Here is a 20,034-nt window from a genome sequence, read left to right as displayed (position 1 = left end):
ACAGAGGGCCACCTGGCAATTCATTGTAGAGATTTCAAATGTACGCCAAATTTCCACGCCTGACAGGAGCTCTGACAAATGGGTTAGATTAGTATTTGAGACCAAAGGGATCGTTGAGGCAGGTGATAGGCACGTCAATGTTGCTTGAGTATTCTCATCGCAAACATAACTGCTCTACCGGAACACGAATGTGCCCAGCTGAACCGTGATAGTGCTGCGAATATAAAATAGTGGCTTTTTTTCCTGATAGAACAATTTTGGAAATAAATAATGCACCCGATCTGTGTCTTTAACTTCTTGTCATCTTTGCGCCTTTCACCTCACATCAGGCTCAACCAACACATCCAGTTTTCTATCTTAACATTATGAAACTAGGTGGCGATGATTTTCTACAGAAATCAGAGCTTAATATATCACACACTTCAGATGTGGATAACTCGTAAGAGATTGTTAACATGTGAATGTGTCCGACATTTGAAGTTACAGCACTGTGTTTGAGATTTCACTCTCATTAGTAGCATTGGAATCCATCCCTACTTAATCTGAGTACAATGAGAGCATGCCCAGTGTAAACAAATAATTCAAGGCATGGCAATGGAGACAGACACGCAATGCTCTGAGCAAGCAACTAAAGCTAGCAAAATGTGCTCAGTTGCATTTTTCGTATTCTGCAGAAGCAGTATTTGTCCTCTTCGAAGTCAACGCAGTTTTCTTGGGCTTGTAGTTTATTTGAGAGTCACATTTCTTCGCATTTGCAGATAATAACTAATTGGCCCACATCCTCAGGTGGCACTCAGAGGCACTCATTTATACCCCTTACACTTGCTGGCGTTCAGCCGCATTTGCCTTCATTTACACTCGCCTAAACTCAGTGACTTCCCATTCTTGTGAAATCACCAGAAACGAGTGAGAGGGCTCTTGAATGTGTGTTTAGCTGCAATGATAGCAGAGCGCGTGCAAGTGCTTGAATGTCATTCTCATGCGAGCAATATTGCAAACACTTGTCTCTGCACCCCACCCCACTTTTTGTGACAGCTAAATATCACCTTTCCCTTTGTGTGCTTCAACTGCAAGGAACAGTCATGCGGGGGCTGATTTTTATTTACCGTTGCTATGGTCCACTCTATACTTGCAGTGGAGAGCCGGGTATTCTGTTTCTTTGCTAGTGTTGTTATTAATGTCGGCCTCTCCTGCGTTAATCCTGTGTAGAAATAAACAATTAGGTGAAAATAAAAAGAAATTGCCGAAATTTTATAATATAAGAAACAAAATCTCCCAAGAAAGGTCTTATTGGGGCCTATTTTGAGCCAGTGTGTACGTCACAGCCGTAAACCAACACTGCACAGAAATCACTAGACATAAGCGCAATGTCCAACTTGTGTTTTTTTTTGTTCTTTAATAGATTTTTAGAAATGCAACGCTGCTTTCTGACAACAATAGGAGACGACAAAAATACAGAAATGTAGATTTTTCAGTCTGCAATAAAATTTGAAACTCCTAGGTCGACGTGAGATATCACGCCATTGAAATTTTGCCTGTGGCATAGAACTTCGCCCCTTCTACAAGTAACGACTGCACTGCTCCTCTCCCGGATATACTGTGGCAATCCTGCTTCCAGTGCAAACCGACACTTTTTCTCTGCTGCTGAATCGTCACAGTTAAATTATTATTTTCTCGTCAAACAAGCTTCGAGCTAAACTAGGTTTTGAATTCCAGTGAACTCGACGCATTGAACAGAAAAACGAGAAACCCAGGCAAGTGCACACATTACAACGAGGAATGTACAACAAACCGAAAGAAAAGTTCAATATAAAGCAGTCGTTCGACAAACTTCAACTATTAAATACAATGAATTCATTTCGCAATGTCGACGAAGCGGATAAGAACAACGGTATATTTCTTAGGAGGCTACGCACGATTACTAGCGCCGCGATAAAGCGCCGAAAAGTCCGCGAATGAAATTTAAACTAAAGTACACCTGACTACGCAAGCAAAAAATAACGCCAGCAATAATGCAATCTCAGGAAACCGAAACAGAACTACGCCCGCAGTAATAGGTAATTCATACCAAAACTTCTATGCGCGTATCCGCATTAGTACTACACATTCAGATTTTTAATCACCGAGATTCGTTATCTGCTGGCCTATAATAGTGCAATGGCTGAAATTAAGATTTCGTAGTATGGTAAGGAACCATCAACCTACCGAGTCAACAGTGGTTTGCAGCTTTACAGCAAACACACCATAACCCGATGATCGGGCGCACATGGAGGCTCACCACTGCTGATTGTCGGCCTGTGGTGGCACTCCCACGAAATGTCGTCACTGGCTCCTTACAATTCCCGGAAACATCGCCGGAATTGAACATCACTTACATCACTGAGGACGTTCATCGACGCGTCCACATGCGTATACAACGCGCACACAGTCGCATAATGTCGCTGGTAAAGTGATCACAATAATTACCACCGAAAATAATCGCCTTGTTCGCCGGCTCACGCTATGTTTTGCTCATTCCCGGCCGGCGCAGTCTTTCCTCCTCCTGCGCCATCAAAGTAATGCGCAAGGGGGACGACTTCTTTCTGTCTATTCGCTCTCTTCTTTTGCCTTTCGTTTTTCTTTCTTCCTCACAGCTTCTCTCTCTTAACTACAAGCACCTTTCGCTTTGTTACGCTCTCTCAATGCTTCTGCGCGCTTTTTGGATGCCAAATTTGCAGGGCTGCGTACGAACGCTGTGTTTGCTCATTGGCCGTATACCGCGGTGAGCGGCAGGTCGGCCGCGTTTTCTCACGCGTAATCTGGCCTGAAAGAACGCTTATATTTGGTAGTCTGGGACAAAGCGAGAACGTACCGCTTATACGGGGAACGTTAGGCAGGACTTCACGAAGAGTGCAGTCGAAGGGCACGTTACAGGTTCCGGAGCCCACTACCCAGAGTCCACAGGCGTAGGTGCCCTTGCGCTTGGACCCTTGGTGCACTATCACCAGAATCGGCCCACAGTTTGTTGACGCAGAACAAAAATGCACGAACCCTGAGCCACTAGAGCTTCACTGTAAAATTTAGCTGAGATGTTACAGTATCTTATGCTGTTCTCCGAATGTGTCGTCATTAAGTAACATTCTTAGGATAGTCATGCACTTTGCGGAGACGATGTCTCTGTTTTTACTGTATATGCTTGTATTTCACAGTTCTGCTGCTTAACTGGGTTACAGGGTTGTCAGGGGTCGAAAGGGTAGCGCATTCGGCAGCTGTGCTGAGGTAACAGGATACGAAACCAACTACTGGACCAACTTGGGTCACAGAAAATGTGGCAATGTGCATATGCATGCGGCTCTGAAACGAATCTTTCACGCCAGCATTGGTCACGGTAGATGCGGGAATTAGGTCTATCCACTCAAGACATTATGTGGCGAATTCAGCAAGATATCCTACAACCGGGTCCTATAAGAGCCACCCGTACAATTCTAGGGCTGGATGTGAGTAAAGCGTTCGACATTGTGTCACATGCTTCAATACTCACAAATCTAGCCCAAATGAATGTTGGGAAGCGCACTTAGAGCTATATTACAAGCTTTCTCAAGGACCGCACTGCAGAAATACATTTTGGGGACATTAAAAGCGGACAATTTCAATTAGGTACAAGGGGCACCCCTCAGGGTGCGGTCCTCTCCCCCTTCCTTTTCAATGTGACCATGCGAAACCGGCCTCCATTAGTGGAAAGGATCCCGCATATCAAACACTCCATCTATGCCGATGATATCACCATTTGGACAAATAGCGGTTCCGATGGAGAAATCACGGAAGCATTACAAGCGGCCGCGGATACCGTACCAAATTTTGTGCGACAAAATGGTCTAGCGTGCTCGCCGACAAAATCAGAGCTTCTCGTCATCCGTGATAAATCAACCAAACACGGCACCGAAACGGACGCCACCTCCCCTATACGAGTCAGTATGGAAGACGGCCCAGTTCCACCCGTACTGACTATAAGAGTCCTGGGCATGTTAATTCAACATAACACCCATAATTCTGAGGCGAATGTCCGATTACGGACGACAGCCCGCCAGATATGTGGCCTAATCAGACGAGTAGCCACACGACACCGGGGTATGAAGGAGGCTGATGTCTGCCATTTGACGCAGGCTTTCCTGATCAGTCGCGTCGTGTATTCATTCCCTTACTACCACCTACGCCTTTCTGGCAAGGAAAAGGTTAACAGCGTCATTCGCACAGCTCATAAAGCTACCCTTGGCCTCCCGAGGTATGGCAACACTGAACGAATACTTGAGCTAGTTATATACAATACCCTAGATGAACTCGTGGAGGCCCATAAAACAGCCCAACGTGAACGATTCTCCCGCACCGCAACTGGCAGGGTTATTCTAAGTAAACTCGGGCTGAATCCCGTTATGAATTCAGCCGGAAGAACAACATTACTCGGTGCGGTCAAAAGCCGTTTGGTTATAAAATCTTTACCCAAGAACATGCTCTCTGGGAGACACGACAAGAGGCGGTCTGCCAGAGCCAAGTCCCCTCAAGAAAGGTACCGAAGCAGCCAGCATACCGCTTATGTCGATACAGCAAAGCAAAATCACCAAACTTTCGTAGTGAGCGTCGTGACCGGAGAGGGAAGTATCCTCAATGCCGCGACCATAAAAACAGCGTCCACCATGGAAGCGGAAGAGACTGCCATTGCTTTGGCCATCCATAAAAGGCTTTTGCCATGGCTTTGGCCATAAATGGTTTTTTGTTCGCGGTCCTCAACATTGCGGTGTTGAAATAAAGTGAATTGAATTGAATTGAATTGAATCCCTCTGTGGAAGCTATCATAAGCGGCTCCAAACGGGCAATAGTCAACTTTTCGAGAGGCAGCATAGGCGTCTGTGCAGCGCGAGTCCTACGGGACTTCAATAATGAAAACACTGTTGAACTCGTATGGGTCCCTGCCCATTCGGGGAATCAAGGGAATGAGGAGGCACACTGGGTAGCCCGAGGTCTAGTCAACCGGGAGATGTGCCCCACAGACTCGGATCCCATGGATGAGGCACCGACGACATACTACGAAATAACAAACTATTACAAGCAAAAAAGGCGAATCTACCCGCCTCCAAATGCAAGCCTCACGCGAGCGCAAGCCTCGATCCTGCGTCGAATCCAAACTAAATCGTTCCCCAGCCCACATTGGCTAGCCATAATTACCAACGGGCAATGGAACCCAATATGTCAAAATTGCACAAATCAAACATTGGCTACCCAAAATCACATTCTTTGGGGGTGCGAGGGCTTACCCGCTCCCAGGTCCCTTCTGCCAGCTCCCTCACAGCAGACGTGGGATGAGCTGCTCAGAACGCCGGATGAAAAAGTAAAAAAGCCCTCGTTGCCTGGGCCGGAAGGGTCGCTCCTCGTGAGGGGCCATTCTACGACTCGGGCCTGCCAGGTCATAACTGAGCAGAGTCTCAATAAAGTTGTTACCACCACCACCAGGTCGGCGACACGGTTCGAAGAAAGTCTTTCGCGCTGACTTGGTGCACTGCATATGTTCCGCTCGGTCTCTGCTGGTCTTTAACGAACCTCGTTGACGCCAAGTTGGATCACTGGTTATGTGCCAGTAGGTGTGTGACGCTCTTCAATAAACATCTCTGACGCCAGCTAGGGTAATTAGGCATGCATCACTGGGAATGTGGTGCTCTGCAATAACGAAAAATGTCCCTCAAAATTTCTCCGATGCTAGGCGGTACTGAACCAACATCACAAGAGTTCCTCAAAGACAGCAATCCGACGCATTGGCAGGCTGCGCCACAAATGATAAAGTCGCCCAAAAAGATAAATTTCGCTGCAGTTTGCGCCTCATACAAAATTAGTTTCGATGGTGGCAATACGTCTTCTCACTGTATTGATTCAATGCTAAATGCAATAAATGAAAGTTACATCATTTTGAGATTAGTTCTGCCTCATACCTTCCCCACATTGCACGAGGCATGGCCCATTTTAAATGAGAACTATGGCTGAATGGCTGTTGCAGATGTCAAGGCGATATAAAGATTTTGACTTCGGTTATTGCTAACGCCCTCTTTAACAGAAAATGATACTTCATGGAAGATATTTCACATATCTTTACAATTCAGAGTTCATAGCGTTCATAAGGTGATCAGCGTCATTAGTGGTTTTTAGCCACTAGTCAGTTTCTGACATGATGACGGGCTATGACGGTAGTTAAGTACGTTCTCATGTCCTCCCACGTATACTAAATTTATTATCACTGGATTTTCATTTAGTCATGCTGCATTCAAATGGTATTTAATGGAAGCCATTCTAACCATTCTTTCTGCCTGATAAAAAAATCATACTCACGCCATGGGTGCCACCACGAATAATGTAAGCATGCTCCAGTGCGTGTGAGCTCGTGCTTGGTGTATCAAGATAGTTACCCAGGGTACTGCAGCTTCATTGAAGCTGCCTTTGTAGTAGTCTCAATGGCGTCTATATAATTCTGAGTGTCACAATATTATACAGGTATTGACAGTGCTTATGCTAGCCTTGCACATTCTTCGGCCTCGAGGGTTAATAGATGAATTCAAATGCAGCGAGTGTGATATGTCTTGGGATTTTATGTGTCGTAGCGATGTATTGGCTTAAAGTCTGTAAGAGTGGGAATTAAGAAATAATTTCCCTTGTTATTCTGCGCGGTACTCTCAGAACTAGCCTAGCATTGCAAGACACACTGGAATGTGTCTGACGAGACTTTGTGCAACAGAAGCAGCACGCTTTACCACAAAGCCATCATGGAAGGAAAAAAAAACTAAAGTGCAAAAAACGGATGATTAGCCTAATGCACCTAATGAACCTGGCCGCATACTGATCGTCTATGTCTTTGTGCAGGAATGTGCCGGTGGATATTTTTGTTCTTGTTGTGCACCATCATGAACCCGATATCACCTTCAATACCTGCCGCATGGTGCCACCAACCGTACTAACCTCGGACGTCTTGGATGACCTTACACAAGATAAGTTTTACGGCATCCGCATGGTAAGCCGTGGCTGTGTGCACTTTCACATATGCGTCATCAGAATGTTGTTTAACACGCAGCATGTAATATAATGCAGAGACTGAAGTAAATTTCAACAGATAGCTTATCCGGCAGTAAAGACAGCATAACACCCAAAATGGTGCCCCAGTATCAGAAATAGTGTTGCAAGAAAGAACAGAACTGGTACTGGGACGTGGCATTAGATTGGCCGGGCTTGAGTTTGGTGATTTGAACAGTGCCAGCTGGATACCTACTAGAATGGCTTGAAAGGTAAAAGAGGCATTTCAACATTTGACAGTCTTGACATTCGCACTGTGGCCTGCGCTCTGCACGATTCGAGAATGGTGGGAAGGCTAAAATAAGTCCTTAAGCTACTTGAAGGTATGAAAAGAGCTCGGCAATCATCAAGCGATGTGATATCTAAGGCCCAGCAGTGAGCGAAGATCTGCTATGATCGCACAGCCAGATTGCGTCAGTTTTTGGTGGGCGATAAAGTGATAATTCTACGAACATCACAGAAAACCCAAATTTATGTACAATGGTAAGGCCTAGCCTAGGTTGTTCAAAAACCATCAGATACCACCTACAGGAGTAGCGGCTGGTAGAGCAAATTTACCTTCGTAACCTGCTCAAGCCATACAGATAATGGGAAGCAGTTGTGGGCGTTTTGCTAAACGTAGCTCAAGAGATACCAGTGGAGTTTCCAGAGTTAGTTTCAGCGACGAACGGAGATGCCGCTGATGAAGTAATTAACAATCTGGTTTCTAAAGCGCAGTTGGCACCTGACCAGTCAAATGAGGGGCAAAACCTCCTGCAATTATATCGGAATATTTTTGTGGACAATCCAGGCAGGGAATCTGTGCTTCTGCATGACGTCGAAATACCGTCCTCACCATTAGCGTTGTGTAAGGTCTACCCCGTATCATGGAGTCGGTACGACATTATGGAGGCAAAAGTGAAGAAAATGTTGATACTGGGAATGATAGAGGCTTGTGAGGCTACTACACCTTGCCTTTGATCTTAGTTGAAGTATCTGGAAAAGATCAGCGTCTTCGCGTCGGTTAGCACAAGCTAAATTCGATCACATAGGATGTAATCTGCCCAATTCCCAACATTTAAGAGCGCTTCCAGAGAGCTAGCAGCGTTCCATTCAATTCCACCCTAGATATAGTCACAGCTTACTGGCAGGCTCCCGTCACAGAGCAGGCTAGCATATACGGTAAATTCATTTCACCATTGGGTACTTTTCGCCCCAAATGATTGAGCTTTTGCTTAAAGAACGCGCCGTGCTGTTTTCCGAGCCTTATGGCCAGAGTGCTGCAGGGGCAGGAAGAGTTCGCTTTGCCATATTTAGACGACAGTGTGCCATTTTACGCGTCATGGCCTGAGCAGATGCAACATATGCGGGCTGTACTGGTGCGCCTACGCGGAGCAGAGTGCCTCCTGGTGCAGGCAGAGGCAATCCACCTTGAACATGTGATCGGACGGAGCCGTCACCGCCGCCGTGAAGGGGGTCGTGAGACAGAATTTTCCACAGCTGTACATGAAGACCGACATCGGCTCGTTCTGAGGTTTCCCAGGCAACTATCAGAGGTACATTGCAAAGTACTCGGAATTGACAAGTACTATAACCGCTGCCCTCTGAGAAACAGAGCCCCAAGAGGTCATCATGGACGAAAAAAAAAGAACGTGCTTTTGGTTTCCTCAAGGGCGCAATTACAAGTCAACCAGTATTCAGATCGCCGGACTCCACTAAGTAGTTCGAACTTCAGCGTGATGGTAGCGTACGAGGCATGGGTGTTGTACTTAAAGAAAACGATGAGGGTTAGGAAGAGCACCTGGTTCTCTATGCAAGTCATAAGTGGACCAGTCGCGAACAGACATACAGAGCCACCGAGAAAAAATGCGCGTGTATTGTAAGGGCTCTTAAGAAACTGTCTTCCTACCTTGCTGGCTCAAAGTTCCCCATTGAGACGAAGCATTACTCTCTCACTTGGCTACAAACAACGTCATTCAAAAAATGGCCTTCTCCTGCACTGGATTCTTGCTTTGCAGCAGCATTCTTTGCAGGTACGTTAAAAGAAGTGGAATTAAAAAAGCAACGCCGATGGCATAAGTCATAACCTCTAACGCAGGAATGAGCTCTAAGGATATCAACTCTGGGCGTTTTTATTCCTGCATGAGTTTTTTTTTCAGTTATGCTTCGCTTTTGTATGTGTTCTACAGTAGACTAATACATGAGAGAGATCTTAGTGCTGCTGTATTATATTCATATACAATAGTGGCACAAAAACGGGAACATACGCCTTGTGGAGCTTGGTGAGAATGTATCTCTTGCTTGCCCGCTAAGTGGCGGCATTTTCGATGTGGTTCCCACTGACACCTACTGTGAGCCAGAGATAGCCGCTTCACCTCACAAGGCATTAGGTGTGTTCTCAATGTGGAATGAAACACCGGTAGGGAGAGATTCGCCGACCTTCTACCAGACGCGAGCTGTTGGACACCAACCTTAGGCTACGACTACCCGTGCAATCCCTGCGGACAGAGGATGTAGTGCCCTTCCCATCGGCATCTTACTCCCCAGGTGGTCCAGTCTGTTACGACTGAGTCATGTGTTGAACAATTTATGTTATGCTACCAAAGCATCAATGATAGCCTGGAAATTTCAAGCAGGCTGAGCACTTACAACCGTTAGACAATCGCCTCGGAAGCAGTAACGGCGAGAACACGGTCGCGTTTGTGCGCGCATTCTGTTCTCTTTCCCCCATGGCGCACGCTCAGCACTGATGTCTGGCTAGGCTCTGCAGTACTGTCTCCGTCTAGCGAACGGCATGATTAAGCTTCGTGCAGCTTCGTTCCTTTTCCCCTTCCCCAAGGAAGACGCCGAGAGTACCTTAGGGTGCGTGTGGGCGCGTCAGTGCCTTTCCCTCTGCTGGGCCAGTGGCGGTGACACAACTGTAGAAAAGTAGATGCCGCTAGTTTGAAGCACTGAACGTGTTCCACTGGTGCGTTATTGATAAATAGCAACTGCCTGGCAAGGTCTTTGTGACGCGGATTGTTTATTACTGCTCTTGCATTACTGACATTCTGTTGTACATAGTTTTGCATAGACCAGAAATAACAGAAATGTAAATGTATGATGATATGATTGGCGAACTCAACATTTCAGCGACGAGACAAAAAGGAACTTGTATGGTCAGTGTAAATGACGTACTTCACTGACGCATCAGTGGTAACAAGTTTATTGACATATAAAATAAACAAAATGGGCATAACATACTTCCCTCAAGTACATTAACCAGCTTCAGAGAAGTGGTGAGCCTGTTACTTTCTACATACTGTATTCGCCAATGTAGATACGATTACATAAAGAGTGGGCACTACGTGTTATACGACAGTGATGAAGTTTCTGGAGACGAGCCTGATGGCTAACGTTATCGAAAGCTTTCGAGAGGTCAAAAGAAACACCTGGAACAAAGTGTATCAGCACAACTATCGCCTCCAGAGCCACTAGACAAGAAGACTGCTCACGTACATGTAGCACGAAAAGAGAGCATAGTAGCGCGCTTCAGTTGAGCGGCCACGGTGTCTGCCACTCCCGAGACCTGGCGGCACCATGGCTGGCCGGCCTGAACAAGCCGTGGGTTTAGCGGTTACGTCTTCACTCCTCCTCCCACAAACTGGTGATCCGGGCGATAACGACCCGCCACGTCACGGGCAATGCGCCGACTCTCTCAAGGCAAGAGTGATGTGGCCTCACGGGGTCTGGCAGGTGTCAAGCATTATTAGTGTCCAGAAAGTCTACATCGACATGTCAGACACTTGCTTCACACAACTGGACAGCCACTTCCGTATTAACAAGGTTGCAGGCTCCAGCTGCGTTCCAAGCTCCGCCTACCACTCCACGGTACCGACTTCTACGAAGACTTGCGTGCAGCCATCCTTGCTCAATACACTACCTCGAGCGTTATACTGTAACGCCATTTGAACCGTCGCGTTATTCCGCGTTTTATCGCCCCACATAGCCTGCATCCACCCATGCCGATCGTCAGCACTCGCCAGCCCCAGCATCAAACATCTACTTGGTCCGTTAGCCTCCTCCCTGCTTTTGAAGGCAGCTGCGCGACGACTCTTTCCAATGAATTCACTTGTACAAACGCAAGTGCTTTCGGCTACTATACGGCCCGCCACTCTCCTTCCTTGGACATTCCCGCATACCATTAGCTTTACGTTTGCGGGCACCTCACTCATCACCGAGTCAAAGGCTCACCCACCGGCTCCACTAGGCGCAAATTTCACTCTCGCAGACACGGCGACGCGATAAGCAAAAGCTTGGCAATGCCTTCAGCGACTATGGCAACCGTGACGCTGTCGGCATTCGAGATTTCACCGAAAGCAGCAGCAGTCGAGCCTTCTGATGTTCTGTGCTCGCACCTTCCGCGGATTCCTTCCGTGGTTTACCCAAGCTTTGCAGGAGCTGGTCTGCCAATTGGGGTCTTCAGCTCCAGAATGACTTCTACGTCAACGTGAGTGGCCAATATTTGCGCTATCTACACGCAAGTCGCGAGCTGCCAGACGGTCTTCTTTCGGAGCTTAAGCTTCTACCAGGCTCGGCAATCTACGAGAACCCGTGGCAGGTCGTGGTTTCGCCCTACGGCATCATTGTTGCTTCGCCTCTCTCACAACCCACGCTGCCGGCGCTGCCTAATACATTACTCTCGGATTGTGTGAACGCTGCAACACCAACATCGACAGCATATGCTTTCCGTTGCAATTCTGACCAAACCCCCGGCAAATTATACAGCGGGCGAAAAGCAGCCGCACTGACTGCGACGCCATCTCGGAACCAATGCCTTGCTGGTCCTCACAATTCACCGCCTTGCTGAGCCGTGCCCGCACCTGAAATCTTAACGCAGCATGAATCAGCAAGGCCAATAAGGCACATTGACATTCGCAGTTTACCGCCACTGCCACCATTGCACGCCGTTCGAGGACACCGTAGTGAGCGTTATTCCCCTCAACGGCATGAACTCTGAGCACGCGCAAGAACCACGCAATACGTATCAACTCTGCTTGTCGAGCTGCATTGCATTCGGCGCGCAGACATCGACAGCGCAAGACGACGCCCTCAATGGGGAATACAATGCGCCATGTGTCTAGATACTACCAGTCACGACCACCGCTGTTATATGTGCCGTTGGCCGAAACTGGCTTTACTTGGACTTCTTATCGGACGCTATACTCCGCTCCATGCATAGCAGTGAACGCTGTGGAAGCTATGCAAGATGTTCGGCCAAGAAACATTAACTTCTCACGTTCCGTTCATGCTCCGCCGCGTGCCAACAGCGTTCGATCGCGCGAGCGTGCACGAGAATCACCTCGCGACGTGTTGCAAATAAAAAAAAAACACACACCCAAATAACTAAAAAATAAGATAAAGATGCTTTAAAACAACGCTTTAGCAACGGTATAAGAACTTGTGTCATTCAATACATACACTTCTTGCGTAGCCTATATGAAAAGACAGTTGCACGCATTTGCGGTCAAAAAGCATCGAACAATATCCAAGTGAGAATGAAACCACTGCATGAAGTCTCTCTAGCCTCCACAGTGTTGATTGCTATGTCTGGAACGGAGTGTAGACATTGCCATTCAAGTGCATAGTACTGTAGTGTCTCTTCTTTGCATACGCGCGCCTTTTTGCACACATTTCTATCGTGTATCGCACTACAAGGGAGGAGGACGCTGTAGGGGCGTGAATATTTCCTCCTGAGTGGTGAAGAAGAATATGCTCGCGTGCATGTAGCGCGAGAATGAACCACGCTAGCACGCTGGATATGAGCAGTCGCGGTGTCTTTTCGTGCCTCCTCCCACATAAGTTTTGATTTTCAAAACTTTCGAGTGCTAGCGGGGAAGATACCCACTCAGAGAAAACGATACATGCTCCAAAGTCGCATCAGTGGCCCGCAAGCAGCCTCTGACCGCAAGAGGCCCGAACTGGAGACTGTTTTCGACTAAGCCCAGGCTGTCGCGTTGCCCCGGTTGTTTGTTCGCGCCGACGACGTGTCCTGTGACCCTTTGATATACTTGCTGGAGAATGCATGGCTTTCCCTAAAACGGGAGTTGCGCATCTGGAAGCTACATATCAACATGACGAGTACGAAAATGAGTATGACATTACGTTCACCCCGCCCCATCGTATTTCATGGCACGCTCCGTCAGAGCACACAGGTAGTCATGTAGCACACAGGTAGTCATCATATGATGACTGAGTGAATCTCCACGAGAAGTTGGATGGCAACGCGAAATTAACAAATAGGATTGTTTTGCTAGAAAGGAGGCGCTGATTTATTTTGAAACAATGAATTACCATCCACACCGGACTGCATTCAAGACCAAGTTCACCGATGTCTTCGGCCGTGCTGCGGTTGGCGAGCTTAGTGCGGAGCATCGTCCACTGTCTTGATCAAATTAGCGTGGGGTGATCTTCATTAGTTATCAGAAGAGTAACGTTGACCTGAGCAAGCGCAACGATGCCTCAGTGACTCATGTGGACACGATCTAGCATATGGACAAGGACATCGAAAGGGCGCCTTCGTAACTGTGCTTTCGAAAAGCCTACGAAGCGTTCTGAGAAGTTATTGACATGTTTCGTAGCTATGATGGGCTCTGCCAACAAGGCTTGGTCAGCCGTCACCCTTCCGTGCCAGAAGAGTTGCTTTCCAACTTTACTTTTACTCTGTACACCCCCTTTCTAATCTCCCATTACAAAGTTTTCGTACGTGAGCAAATTTCTCGCCAGCTGTTCCTGATATTCTAGACGCAGGAGCCAATCTCTTCACTCAGTCATGCTAGGGAACATAATACAAGAGCAGATGTCTGAAGGGTTTCGAGCCGAGTGGACGCTTCCAGTCACGGCTCCGCCAGCATACGCCGAAACCGCACTGTGACCACAACCGCGGATGTTCCCGTCTCCGCCTCCGCTTACCTATCCCGAATCCGTAGTGCGATCACGGCCACACACGTCCTCCGTCGTACTTTTGCAAGCATACGACCATGATCTCAAGTCATCATTCACTGGCGCATCTAGGAAAAATGGCCCATCTGTTATTTGTGTCGTCTACCTGGAAATGTCACACGTCTTTACTGCCTTCACGTGATGACGCACTTGCGCCTGTCTACAACCATCCTATGCCTTACGCTGCAGACAGGAACTTGCCAATCAAAGCAGAAAGCGGGGCTTGTTGGTGTATCATCATTATTCAAAAGACTAGCGAAATATAGCCGGGACAAAGACAGAGAAGACGACAGGACGATTAGTGCTCGTCCTGTCGTCTTCTCTGTCTTTGACCCTGCTGTATTGCGCTAGTCTTTTGAATAATGAGGAACTTGCCAAACCACCCTCACCTTCGAGAAGCTCTCGACCACCGATTCCTCCTCCTCATCGTCGCTCACTCTCCTCTATACATAGATTTGCCTTTACCACTGACACGAACATTATTAGCGCAGTGCCCCCGGCAAAAAGTCCATTGTTGACGCAAAGCCTGAGCCCCCGTCATTCGCCACCCGACGTATTGAAGCCGCTGTCGAACGTATCCCTACGCTTGCTCTCATTCACGCAGGGACAGCCGTCTCTGTAGTTCACAAAAAACTTTGCTGTTCCATTGAAAAACTTGCGACACCTTTCTTTCGCCCATTTCTGCACATGACCTCCGCACAGCATCTCGAGCATACGGCTGCGTGCTCCATCATACTTGTCATTCAAGAAGACATCTACGCAGTCGAGTTGACGGTATTATTTTCTTGTTCAAATGGTAGTATTTTAGGGTGGGCTCTTATTTACTGCTTTCAAGGAGTAATTGATGCTTCCATGCTGAACTCGCCTTCTTTCCACTTTGCGATATCATATACGATGAGGCTCCACTTTCCTGTGCGAAATTGATTATCGCTCCCTACATTGGGATTTCTCCACGTGCATCTCTCCTGGCACGTGTGTTCTGTTCCAACAATTCCAGTCGTGGTGCTCATTTGGCGCCTTGCGACGCTTTTGTTCATCGACACTGGCCCTCACCTCCAGCCGCCGTGCTTGTCCTTGATGTTACCGTCACCGAATTACTTGCGCGCAACCAATTTCCGTTTCCGCTTCAATTGCTTGCGAATGAATCTCTAGGGCAAGTGGAGCCCTTCAAAATCCTTGCCACTTTTCCAGCTTTTGATGGTTTATCGGAAGTAAACACTATACCACTAAATGCTGCACCCTCCTAAGGCCTTTCCCGCCATGCGATAGACAACGGCTTGCACCCGATGTAACGACGTGACTTCATAAGTTCCTTGATAAGGGTCCTTCTGGTTTTGGCTGTCACAGTATATCTCTTGGCTTAAAGTCAACTGTGTGCCTCCAGGTCAACACGAGCACTCACTCCCCGCTGCGGCAACGATCATATCGCGCATGGGCAACCGAACGCGGCGTCATGATGATCAAGCAGTTGACATGCTGAACTGTAGCATTATGCAGCGACCAAGCAGTCTTTGATCATCCGCACTGGTTTCAGTTAAGAAAAAGGATACGCTTCTATTCGAGTTCTTTCTGGTGAAACACGATAACCCAAAGGGATGTCTACCCTGCTCCGTGGATCGATGACGCCTTCGTAGATTGTTTGCAAGTTGCGGAGTTCGTTTCCTCTCTCAATCTACGTTCCGGTTATTGGCAAGTGTCTATGGCTGAAGCTCATCTCGCGAAAACTGCTTTTATTGTACCAGACGACCAATGTGAATTTACTATGATGCATTTTGACATCCGAAACTTTCCCGCAACCTTTGAGCGCATAATGGACACTGTTGCCCGCGGCCTCAAATGGAATACGTGTGCATGTGATCTCAGTGAGGTCATCGTATTTGTCCCACATTTGTCTACTTACCTACATCGACTGGGACTTTTTTTGCGCTGTCTCCCTAACACTGGCCCTCAACTGAATTGGAATAAAAATGTTCTCTTCAGTGCACAAGTTTACCATTCTCAGACATGTTATGTTGAAAGATGGCCTTCTGCCTAACGCCGCTAAGCTCCGCGTTGTTACATTATTTCTAAGAGCCATATCCCTGAAAGACTTGATTGGTTTGATCAGTTTCTGTTAGTACTTACATCGCTCTATCCAAAAGTTTGCGTCAATCATTCCACCATTGACAAGGATTCTTCGCAGAGACTCGAACCATTTCACCTGTTCTTCTGTGTGCGATCATGCTTTTGCGATGCTCCTTCGTCTAATCACCACTCCCCCTATACGGTAATATGTCGATGAAGCCGCCCCTCCCCCACCAAAATCCACACGTATGCTGGTGCAGTTGGTCTTGCCACTGCCATCACCGAACGAAAAGCGTGACACGGCGAATATGTTGTTGCTTACGCGAGCCGCGCTTTCACAAAAGATGAAGCTAACTACTTTTTACAGGGAAAGAGCACTGAATATCTAGAACATTACCTAAATTTCGCCATACCTGTACGGCCAACCCATCGATGTCGTCGTCTATTAAAATGAATTCCGCTGGCTGTCGTCTGTGAGATATCCTTGTGGCCGGCTTGGCCGCTGAGCTGTCAGAAACACGTCGATGCCGATGCTCTTTCCCGTTCACCTGTCCCCACCGAAATTGCCAGTACCCCGGCGCTAGACTCATTCCAGCCACATAACTTCATTTTGGCTCTTTTGGATAACCTCACCCATTCACCAGCAGGTCCACCATCTGGTGCACTTGGCCCACATGCTGCTTACTTCCCCACTCGTAATTAAGTCCTCCATCACTGCGAAAACCGTCTCGAAGACCGCAAGTGGATACCAGTTATTCCCAGACACCTCCGCGCTGATATATGTGACGCTTTCCCTGCCGGTCCTCAGTGTGTACACAAAAGGCATTTCAAAACTTTAAGCAGTCTACGTCTTTCACTTTATTGGCGTGAAATTTACACTTTTGCACAGAAGTACAATAGGTATTGCTCATACTGTCAACGCCACATGCCTGCTCCTTGTCTTGCCTATGAACCATTGATGCTCCTCGTACCCCTCGCGACCATTTGAACGGAATGGCACATATCTTTATAGACGACTGTCATAAAGAGCTGCTGGAAATCACTCATTTAATGGGGCCACAGGCCACCTCACCAACTACGAAGAAAGAGTCCCTGTGCCAGCTGCAACAGCTCATGACATTGTCTCCTTCCTACATCAACGATTCCTGCTGCGTTGCGGTGCATAACACAAACTACTTAGTTACTGGGACCATGTGTTCCTACCAGATGTCATTCAAGAATTTCTCGTTGAACGCCTTGCTGTCCACTAATGTAAAGCTCTGTATCACCGGCAAACCAATGACTACAATTTGTAGAGCGCTTCAGTTGACCTCTTGGCGGCATGAGAGGGGAAAAAAGATGTAGCAGAGAAGACGCACATTTAGCGACAATGATGCACCGTGCTAAGCCGCTTCGCCAACGCAACGCAAGTGGGATGAGCGGGATACTCTTTTCCACGAAGCCTGGACTGTCGCATCGCCCAGCTTGTGTTTGTTGACCCCTATGATGTGTTCTGTGAAACTTCTTTTTAAAGTATATATCCGTTCAGTAAAAGAAGCGCAAACTCTTTACACTGACGTCTTTTTAAAACCCATATTGCACTAGATTGAAAATCATACGAAGGTGAACGAGGGATGATGCAAAATTTTATTTAGGCTTTCTCAAAATAGTACAGAGACAAGATTAAAATACGCTGGTAGTTGGAAACAATGTTTATGTTGCCTAGCTTGAATCATACAGCGACTCTCCCACACTATGCGTGGGAATTTTTCTATTGCGATAAATAATAAAAATGTGAGGTAAGCAGTGGGCGATCAATTTCAAAGGATATTTAACTGACATTCTGTGCATGCCTCACACATCGATAGAATTTCTATTATTTAACGCGACAAACCACGGAACTACGAAAATTTTACTAACAAGGTCGAAAAAATAGTGTGCTCAATATGACATTTTCTTGGTGGTATATATTACTACTGAAAGAAAACGGTTGGGAAGAAAACAAATAGGTTAATGAGTACATCAAAATGTTAAAAAGCTTTTAGCTCCATCCGCATTTTATTATTATGTGAGTTCAGGTATATGACAAATTACTGATTATAATTGAAAGTGTTAAAACGCGCATACCACGTCCTCATCTATCATCGCTGCTTATGCACAGACGCTGGCAAAAGCTAGCATAGGATGGAGAATAAAGGCATCCTCTTAACTACAAAACAAAGTTTCCCTAAACAGGCTAACACATGCAAAGGTAAACGTGTATCAGTAAAAAAACTATGTTCCCTTCCACTCTGGGAAGAAGGATCACCAGGCGAAGCTGTGTATGTGGGCCCCTTAAAGACGAACTGTACCTCCGTCATGGGTCACCGCGGCACTGCACAATCTTCGCGATCAGCCCACTTATGGGCAGTGCTTAACGCCTGCTTGACTTCTGCCGCGGTCGGGCCAGTATTGCAATATCTTCGGGATCGGCCCACGTAAGGGGAGTGCATAACGACAGCTTCACCTCCGCAGCGAGTAGGTCCGGTATTGCACTTCGCGACCGGCCACATAGGGCTAGTGCTTAATGCCTGGTTCACCTCCGCCGAGGATCGGGCCGGTGTTGCACTATCTTCAGGATCGCCCCACGTATGGGGAGTGCTTAACGCCTGCTAAACCTCCCCCGCCGGTCGGGCCGGTATTGCACTATTTTCCGGGTCGGCCCACGTATGGGGAGTGCTTAACGCCTGCTTCACTTCCACCACGGGTAAGGCTGGTATTGCACTTTCTTCGGGGTCGGCCCACGTATAGGAAGTGCTTAACGCCTGCTCCGCCTCCGTGGTGGGTTCGCCCCGCATTGCACTACATCCGGAATCGGCCAACTTATGGGGAGTTTCTTGCTTACCACGCCAGCGACACAAAAATTTCCTTGGACGGTAGAGGTATACAGTTTCGCTGTAAAACGTCGCAGTTTCGCCAGAAAGACGACGCACCGATTCCGATAGAAAATTTGTAGACAGTTCGGCTAAGTAAGGGTAGCAGTTTTATAGTACGTATAAACTTGTGAATGTTCGCTAACTGGCTAAATTAACAAGCATGATGCGAGTGCACGCAGGAGCTGATCACACTCAATGACCGCGGGCCCTTGCTGTCAAAACGTGGGCGTGAGACAACGCCGCAGCAGCAGCGAGGGTCTATCGGGTTGTCTATCGCTTGAATGCAACTTGAGCGGGGAAAACATAGCGCACGAAAAACTACGAGCCAACAGCCCACCTAGACTACACCTCCAAAACAGATCGTTTTCAAGATAAAGCCCGCGCGGCCGTCCCATAACCAGTGGCTGCCGAAGTACAACTCCCCCTCCCACTGTGCCATGCTCCCAACAGAAGGCTGTACGTGGCCTGCCCGTTTCCTATGTCGATTTGAGCTAACATGCTATAGTTTTTATGGCCCGTAATATAGTATGAAGCGACTATCCCAGCAACACTATTACCACCGCGTATTACAGCAAGCATGTCGCTTGTTTTTAAATGTGCTCTCAGGTCAGCGTGAACAGCTTTGCAAATTGTAAAGGCACTCGCATTCAATGCATTTTATTAGACTGCCGTAGCAGCGAAATGACTTGTTGCAGGCAGGAGATAAGCATTCGCAAACACTGGGGCGACAAAGACAAGTACGCACCGAAAACAAATCACGGTACAAAGCACCAGCTTCAAGATTCTGCAAGGAAGCATCGGTGGCAGCGTAAGAAAAAACGGCGACTACAAGCTTAAGCTTAAAAAATAAAAATATATAGAAAATATAAAAGCGCTTCTGCAAAGAAGCATCGTTCCACTAGCTAATGAAGTCACGATCGCGTTGCTTAAGGTCATATGTCCTTCGTAACTTAGCCTTCTTGCTGCCTCAAGATGTGTAATGGGCCGAAAACAACAATAACTTTTGGAACTGCACATTCTAGACCGTCTT

The 20,034-nt window shown here is 47.3% G+C and overlaps 1 protein-coding gene across 1 annotated transcript in view; it reads left to right on the top strand.

The window, feature by feature from the left end:
• Nucleotides 1-20,034, top strand: part of LOC135917823 (uncharacterized) — a 75,543-nt gene that overhangs the window by 32,632 nt on the left and 22,877 nt on the right. The window contains exon 5 of the mRNA XM_070530496.1: nt 6,880-7,027. Coding sequence (XP_070386597.1) covers nt 6,880-7,027 — 148 coding nt within the window. The remainder of the gene's footprint in view (nt 1-6,879; nt 7,028-20,034) is intronic.

Source organism: Dermacentor albipictus, unplaced genomic scaffold (genome assembly GCF_038994185.2).
Source record: "Dermacentor albipictus isolate Rhodes 1998 colony unplaced genomic scaffold, USDA_Dalb.pri_finalv2 scaffold_156, whole genome shotgun sequence".
NCBI lineage: Eukaryota > Metazoa > Arthropoda > Arachnida > Ixodida > Ixodidae > Dermacentor > Dermacentor albipictus.
This window is presented reverse-complemented; position numbering and strand designations above follow the sequence as displayed.